This window comes from Grammomys surdaster, unplaced genomic scaffold, assembly GCF_004785775.1.
Source record: "Grammomys surdaster isolate TR1022 unplaced genomic scaffold, NIH_TR_1.0 193, whole genome shotgun sequence".
Taxonomy (NCBI): Eukaryota; Metazoa; Chordata; class Mammalia; order Rodentia; family Muridae; genus Grammomys; species Grammomys surdaster.
The window spans coordinates 10427270-10435804 of NW_021604638.1; the positions used below are offsets into that span (position 1 = coordinate 10427270).

The following is an 8535-nucleotide window of genomic DNA, read 5'->3' on the forward strand; positions in this document are numbered from 1 at the left end:
TCTTCTTCTTCTTCTTCTTCTTCTTCTTCTTCTTCTTCTTCTTCATATCTTCCCAGACCATTCCTACCACTCCTCTGGGGCACTTTACACATGACCAAATGGTTCTCTTAGATGAGATACAATCCACAGACAGATTCTGAAACATGGGCAAATTTACAAACCTCAAAGGCATCCCAGCAACAGGAGCTTGACAATATTCTAAAGGCATAGCTATGTCCCTGAACATGTGAATGGGGGCTGGCTGAAGAAACAGGGGTACAGGTGATTAGGGAGGACTGCAGAGTGGCTAAGACTTATGCCAGTTGTTTCAACACTGGGGAGACTGAGGCAGGAGAATCAGCTACATATGTTAAAAATAATGAGCTGAGTATGGTCACCCATACTTTTGATCCCAGAACTTGGGAGGAAGAGTCAGGGGAGTCTCTGTGGGATAGAGACTAGTTTAAGCTACACTAGTGAGCTCTAGATGAGCCCAGGCTGCATAGTGAGACTCTGCCTCAAAAAAAAAAAATCAAGTAGAAAAAGAAACAAAGAATAAACAAAGAGGCCGAATTTTCAAGGCATAAGTATCCCTAACAATTGGTCAAATGATTGTTAGCCTTAATTCATTAAAAAAAAAAGTTAGTAGAGAGTTGTATATTATTAAAACTTGCCAAGTTGATATTAAGAATTGTGGAAACAAATGCAAGGAAATCTTGACTAGATGAAGTTGAAAGTAAAATTAGTGAATTGGAAGCTAGTACTGAGAAACTCACCCAGGTCCATAACACTGAGAGATGAAGAAAAAAAATCTTACAATGATTACAGAAATAGAAAAGTTAATATGTAGCCACTGGAATCTAAGAACAGAGAAAACCACTGAGAAGCAATTTCCAAGAGATAAGGGGAGATACACATCTCCAGGTTAAAAGTGCACATTCACACTCAAAGAGAATAAAACACAGAAACCTGACTTAGGGCAATTTCAGAATGTGGCTGCTAGCTCATGCTTTACTTGAATTAAATTGACCAGGATCCAACTAAAACGAGCAATTCAAGCTTCACCGAGAGCCGCTAAGGATTGCTCACAGCATTTACTAGATCCTACTCATCCGTGTGAAGCCAGTTCCTGAGAAGATGCACTATTGCCTGCCTCTCTCAACAAAGGTGCATTGCTCTATTCGGAGATGTGACCATAGAAGGTGGTAGTAGGCAAGGGAGAGGCTTCTGAGAGCAGAACTGGACTTTCCAGATTGCCATGACCAGGAAGTGTCTTTGTCACCAGAGAGGGAGTGCTCATCCCTGACTTAATAGAATAAAATGTGTTCCAAGGGTTGGGGACACTATTCGGATTGCTTTTTCACATTTCCCTTTGGAGAATAAGAGTTTTCGTTGCGTTTTTTCTGTTCACATGATACAGTTCACACCGGGCACAATGGAAGTGGTTCAATTTCTAGGTGTAACCCCATCTGTAAAGATAAGGTCCTTTATCTGAATTTAACGGAGAGAACTACTTACATCCAGTTCCTCAAAACTTTATATTTCCTTTCAGTGTCTGAACTCAAGCAGAGCCTGTGTCTTTGGAGCAGAGCCTGCTCCTGAGACTTGCTTGAGATCAGGGAGTTGCTCTTCAGTGGGGCATTATTCCACTACACTGGATCTCCATTGCTGGCGCTGGTGCTGGCACCCTGGGTGGTTGCCCCTTCATCAAGTTTCTTGCAGTGGGGCCGTGGCTACGTCTACCTCCTACCCAGGGTTTCCTAACCACCTCAGCACTTCAAACCACAGGCCTTTCTAATCGTCACCTTTTGTTTTAAAATCACAGAGGAGCACAAGCACACCTGCCCCTAGTCATTGACAAACATCGTTCTGAGATCTAGGCAAGCTGTAGATCCTAGAGATCTGGGAAGTCGCTTCTCTGAGTCGCTTCTAGTTTGTCCTAGTAGTTAATTGTCCAGTTTTTATTTTCCCTGTTTTCTTTCATTGGTGCTCTGGTGTTTTATCTCTGATTGATGCTGTGCCAGGGCCAGTCTCGATCTGTGGTGGCTGAGGCATGAGCATTGACACATAAATGAAATGCTTTCTTAGTTTATGGCTAAGCTCTTTCATTGGCTTAATAATTTGCAACAGCAACACCTGATGTAAAATGAAAATGTGACACTGTGTGTCAAAAACATGTCACTCCAAGTGTCGAGTTTCCTTTAGTTTTCTATTTAGCCTTATTAACTTACTGAGACAATGTTTCAGTAGCCCTCTGTAGCCCTAACCTAAAACTTACTATTCAGCTTGTAACTGGCCAATTTGTGGTAACCCTCCTGCCTCAGCCTCCCACGTGTTGAGATTACAGGTATGAGCCTCTTGGATTATTTATTTTCTTGGATACAGAGTCTTGTTATAGAACCCAGGCTGACTCAGGCTCACCATCTCCCTTCCTGAGTGCTGGGCTTGCAGACTGTGTCACCAGAGCCGGCCCTACTGTGGAGCTTCAAAGGCACGTGTAGTGTTGCTCCCCCAAAGGTACGTGAACACTTTCAGAAGAGTGAAAGCCTTGGGATGGACTCCTTTGACCTAGGTACACCTGCTGCTGGGTTCCTCTTCCTGCCATGGCATTGATAGATCATGAGGAAGATACAAATGGTTGATCCCAGAAATATTCTTTTGAAGTCAGTGTTCTGAGTTCCAAAGGATAATGTGCCTCATGAGGAAATATGTGTGTGTGTGTGTGTGTGTGTGTGTGTGTTTATTAAATGCTACTAGAAACTATTGGGCCATAAAGGTTATTACAGTCAGAGTTCTCTAGAGAGACAGAACCAGAGCACTGATAGAACCAGATTTTGTCAAGCATCTAATGGTCAGAGCAAGATGGACTACAGCCTCAAAGTCCACACCTGAGTCTCTCTTCAGAAACCAATAGCTTCCTGTGTGCCTAATGTCCGCAGACCCTCAACTGTAGAGCAATGTCTCCTGCTGTGCATTTTCAGCTCCTCACCACGTCTCTCCCACACAGGAGAAAGCAACGTTCCCAATTACAGCTGAGTAACAGGAGCCAAAAGAGATCCGATCAGTTTATACGTCAGGTACGTCTGACTCAAAAGTTCAGGCTCTCGATGACTATGTGGTACTGCCCAGTGTGTCTTGTCTAACGTAACCTCAGGACCTAGAACAGCACCTGGCGTGTGGTAAGCAATTGTTAAGTAAGTTTTGTACAAACGAAGGGATAGATCTATGGAGTTTAACAGATGCCAAGAGAGTGTGGAAGTCAACGTGGTGACTCACTTGTAGGTTAGGATAGGATTGTGAGTATGATATGAACCTGTAGTGAAACAGGTTCTGGGGATGACTCGATTGCTTTAGAAAAGCTGTCTTAAGTTCTATAATTAACTCATTATGTAAGTTGTGGTTTATACCTTCTCTGATTTCTTTTACTACAAGCTGAGAGTTTGACCTGAGTCAGAGGCTAGAAAACATTTCTGTGAAGTACCATACATTAGGTATTTTAGATTTTGTAGTGAATGTTTCATGTTCTGTTGCAACTACTTCACACTATCATTGCAGTGGATGAATAGACAATATAAATATTCCAATAATCTCATATATATATATATGAAAAGAAAAAAGCCTATACTGGTTGTTGTTCTTCCAGAGGACCTGAGTTTATGTCTCATTACTCACACAGTGGCTCTTAACTGGAAACTCCAGTTCTAGGAAATCTGCTGCCCTCTTCTGGCCTCCTTGGGTACCAGGCACACAAGCCATGTACAGACATACATACAGGCAAAATACTCATACACATTAAAAGAAATACATCTAAACAAACAAGCAAACAAACAAAACCCCACAGCCTTCTGGACTTCTCGACTTGGCTCCAGGACTGTAGTTACACTCCTTGGTCCAGATACCTTCAGAGGCTCCCTTTAACCTTAACACGGTATGATTTAAAGATCTAGAATCCATGGTGTTGAGAGCAGGGACTCGCCATGCATCATTACCCTGCTCGCTCTATTCGTAAGAAATATTGTTGATTGGTTACAGGGTTCTTTCTGATGAAAAGAGCTGTTTTCAAATAGTCACTCAACCAACCATTAATCACAAACAGAAACATCTAGGTGTGGAATTCTCATCTTGACTCGTTAAGAAACAAATATTTAGAAAATTCTTGGCACCAAGGAAGATAGGAAGGAACACAGAATGGGAAGGACTGGAGCTGTGTGGGAGGAAGTGAGAACAAACCCCTAACCAGCCAGTAAGTTTGCCCACGGGGTGCTGGGGGGTGGCAGGGGGAGGCAGACTTTCCGTTTGTCTCTTACAATCTCTACAAGTTAGCTAGTTAGCAGCCAGTTCACGTCACCAACTGTCCTTACTCAGTGCGCACTGGTTTTTCTTTCCTTTTCTTTGGCACCAAAATTTAAGGCACAGAATAATTTCTGCACAAAAGGCTCTGGTAACATCTGGCTCCTGCCTCAGAGAATACCTTGTAGAGCCCTGCATTTAACGCTTAGTCTTTTTGTGTCTGTTTTAATGTCTACACATTTTCTTTGGGGGGAAAAATGGGAAATTACAAGGACCATGACATCTCAACATCATGGCTGCCTAAATAAGACCTGAACAATGGAAATGCCAGTTGACGTGCCATGGTGGAAGCAGAGAGTCTCATGGGGCCTCACCCCTAGATGATAACATACAGGTACTTAACGATTGCCAAGCGAGGGGTCTTCCCCATGAATGAGCCCAGTTGGCTATCCAATGTCAAGTGGTCAGCCCTAGAAGACATATACACATGAACAGCACTAACTGGATTCAGTAGGTATGTATACATCTATTCATATACACACAGAACAGTATACATTAAAGAAAGAGGGGCCAAGAACTTGAGAGAGAGGTGGGTGGGAGGGTGACACTGGAGGGGGTAGATGAAGGAGATAAATGATACAAATCCACAAATACGAACTCTACAGAGATTGTCCCGTGATGCTGAGGTAAGGCTCAGGCTTCTCGGGAAGAGAATTTTGGATTGAAGTCTAGAGAGAACGATGTCTCTCCTAATCATTGGAAGCAGTCTGTACACACCAGGGAGCACCCACAGTGGGTGGAATGCGTGGCAGCCATAGTTTTTGGCTGACATCTGAAGCCTGTGGAGGATTTAGGGGTAGGAAGAATTAATTCCCTTAACAACTCAAACGACACCACAGCTCAATGCTGATTGCAGCAATGAGTGAGAGGCTCTGTCTCTTTACTCCAATACACTCCAATATACTCCATTAGCAATTGATGAAATTCATTCATTACTTAAAGGGACATTTCAAGCCTTCAATCTCAGGACCAGCCCCAAGTCATTTCATCCCTAAGAGTCTGGGCTCCAACAAGGTTTGCTGAAGGCCCTTCTGCATGTAACTTTCGTTTCTTTAGGGGCTGCTCTCCACATTCCAGTCGTGGAATGGGCACCGGGCACACAGCGGTACAGATGATTTGGCAGAAATAAACATTAGTTGGTTGAGCCGTTGCGTCATCTCCATCTCGAGAAGGAATTTGTATTGAGCAATAGGTTACAGTTTCAAAATCCCAGAAAGTCCAGGAACATGCAAAAAAAAAAAAAAATAGAGGTGTATGGCAGACTTTCAGCCAAGAGTCCACGTCTGATGTCTTAGCTTCAGGTTGGGGTGACCCTTTTGTGACTGGCCCTTTCTGCTCGTCTCTACTAGTAAGGGCAATAGGCTTGGGGACTTCACAATGCTCAGGGCTCAGGTGGTCACCTGGAATGTCCCTCTGTGATAACTTCCAAACCAGCTTCTTTCATTTTTAGCTCTCAGGTGGTTACTCTGATGGCCTCATGGTCCTGCCTGGAACAGAAAGTCCACCACCTACTTCTGTAGCATCAAGACTTCTGTCCTGTGACTACGCTTCCTGCCTATGCAATAGCGCCTGGGAGGGGCCAAATACATTCCACTGGGGCCACGCCTACTGGTAAAGATATAAATAGTGATTTCTTGAGACTGGTCATCAGAGCTAGCCTGCCTTCACCATGAAGTCCAGCGGCCTCTTCCCTCTCATGGTGCTCCTTGCTCTGGGGACCCTGGCACCCTGGACTGTAGAAGGAGGCAAAAACGGTGAGTTGGAGTTGCTTTGGGCCAGCACTGGCTGGAGTACCAGGTGGGGGCTCCTGATGGTTTGGGGTCTGTTCCCCTTTTGCAGGCTGTTTCTCAGATTACTCTGGACCTCAGGGAGACAACAGTGTCTCGCTGGGGTCTGAGGTCTCTGTGAGGCTTCAAGGCGTGTAGAGACTCTCTTCTTGTTATGCAGCCATCCTGTCAGCTCAGGTCCCACACAGTTCTGTGTTTCCCCTTTAGCCTTCCTGTTTCTGCCTCTGGCTTCAGTTCTCAGGATCTCACATAATCATTCCCTTCCTATGTATTTCTCTTGGTCTCCATTATTCCTACTCTCCCCTTGTGTTTTTGTGAGATCTTGCTTAGCCCTGGGGTAGAGAGCCTTGGCTGGGAACCCTGTGCCTTTTTTCCCCAGTCTATGTTTTCTTCTGGTCACATGTCTTGTTTAATCAAGTCTGTATTTTCCCCCTTAGGTCATCCAAGTATTTCTCTTTGTAGTTGTGGGCCGCTGGAATGAGGGTCTATATTCTGAGATGTGGACCTTTGTCTAGGAGTGATGATAGTCCATACCTTTCTAACATCTTGGTCTTCTCTTTAGATGCTATCAAAATTGGAACCTGCCCTGCTAAAAAGACTGCCCAGCAGTGCCTTAAGGTTCAGAAGCCAGAGTGTCGTACTGACTGGGAATGCCCGGGAAAGCAGAGGTGCTGCCCAGATTCTTGTGGTGCCAAGTGCGTGAATCCTGTTCCCATTCGCAAACCAGGTGAGCCAGTAGAGAAACTAGAGACAGGAAAATGAATGTCAAGAGCCAGCACTGAAGGGGACTGATTGAATGAAGGGGTCCTTCGAGGCGTCCTTGTTTCTAAGAGCTGTTGGGTCCAACATGTCAGTTAGCCAATGCCTCCTATTGCCATTGGCAGGAAGAGCCACTTGTCTGAAGTCGACACTCTGTGGGGATGATGGCTTTGTAAGAAACCACCTTATAAAGGCATTAGGCATTCTGTAGCTTGATGGAAACCATTCAATCTGGTCAGGGCTGGACAGCTGGTCCCTGCACTGGCTAGATGGCAGAGAGGTTACAGGTGCTCTTTCAGGGGACATGTCTGGGAGGAGGTGATGGAGGTGAGGGGTGGACGGGCAGCATTGGGTTAAAGAAGCGTAGATGTGGTGCTTGGAGTTTAAGACATGGACCCTGTGACTCTTTTCTCACCAGTGATGAGGAAGCCTGGGAGATGCCTCAAATTTCAAGGAAAATGTCTGATGCTTAACCCTCCCAATCACTGCCAGAGGGACGGCCAGTGTGAAGGCAAATACAAGTGTTGTGAGGGCATGTGTGGCAAAGTCTGCCTTCCCCCATTGTAAGGTAAGGAGTGGGCTGGGGAGGGAGAGGTCATTTCTCTCCAGCTCTTCTATGCGTCAAGGTTCTGGAGCTCAAGGCTTATGTACCAGGAGATTCTACTCTAACCAAGAGGCCCTGTCTGTTTGTCCTTTAAGTAAACTGTCCCCTATTTCTTAGGACAAAGCTTAGATTTACCCGAGGCTTTGATTCAACTGTAGCCTGTCTGGGTAAGGGCCGTGGGTGAATGACTCTCTGAGTCTCCTTGTCTGCAGAATGGAAATAGTGAAGTTGAAATGTTTTGCAAGGCACTGTAGATGTTATCTGTTACCCAGGTTATTTACTTCATGGTGACTCTCTGGTCAGAGCACAAAGGATAGGTTAGAATTTGAGGAATGTCTTGTTCAATACTCTGAGTTTTGAGTTTTACAATGACAACGAGACTTGAACCGATTCTCCTGAAACCCCAAATCCTCTCAAGTACAGCCCCACTTTACTGTTTGACTTTCTCAACACTCTCCTTTATAAGGACTGGATGGAAATGACCTAGCTGGTTCCTATGTTGAAGGTCTTATCTTATTTTTCTCTTGTAGCCTGATTCCTGACATTTGGAGACAGCTCTGGACTCTGTGTGGTCTGGAAACTACTTCTTTGCTCTCAGGCTTCCCAGCTCCGGGTTCCGTGGCTCCTGGGCTCCCAGGCTTGGATCCTGTGGATAAGGTTTACTTCTTCCACTAATATTGCCTTCTGGCCCATGTTCAGCATTCACCAAGCTTTAAGGAAATGCTGTTGGAGATCAAATAAATAAATACTTTTATTTCTCTATGCACACCCTGACTCTGATTCACTGAGGGGATGGGGTGTGTGGCAGGACTCAGTAAGGGAAGGACTGGGCACGAGGCCTCCTTCTCACATTCATGGAGGAGAAGGATGAGGATTCCAGGCTTGGGCGGTCTTAAATTTACAGTATGAATTTAACAGTACTGACTTTATGGCATTTGGAAAAGTTACTCTACCTTCTAACTATCGTGCTTTTAGCTGCAAAGTGGTAACAGGAGCCACTTTCTTACAATGCGTAGGGCATCAGAGGTTGCAGAGTGGTGCAAAGCATGTGTCTTA

The 8535-nt window shown here is 44.9% G+C and overlaps 1 protein-coding gene across 1 annotated transcript; it reads left to right on the top strand.

Moving 5' to 3' along the window:
- The first annotated feature begins 5784 nt into the window (after positions 1–5784).
- Slpi (secretory leukocyte peptidase inhibitor) lies at positions 5785–8245 on the top strand. Its single transcript, XM_028769732.1, has 4 exons — positions 5785–6083; positions 6679–6843; positions 7294–7443; positions 8010–8245. The coding sequence occupies exons 1-3, from the start codon at positions 5999–6001 to the stop codon at positions 7440–7442; spliced, it is 399 nt and encodes a 132-aa protein (XP_028625565.1). The 5' UTR covers positions 5785–5998; the 3' UTR covers position 7443; positions 8010–8245.
- Positions 8246–8535: the final 290 nt, after the last annotated feature.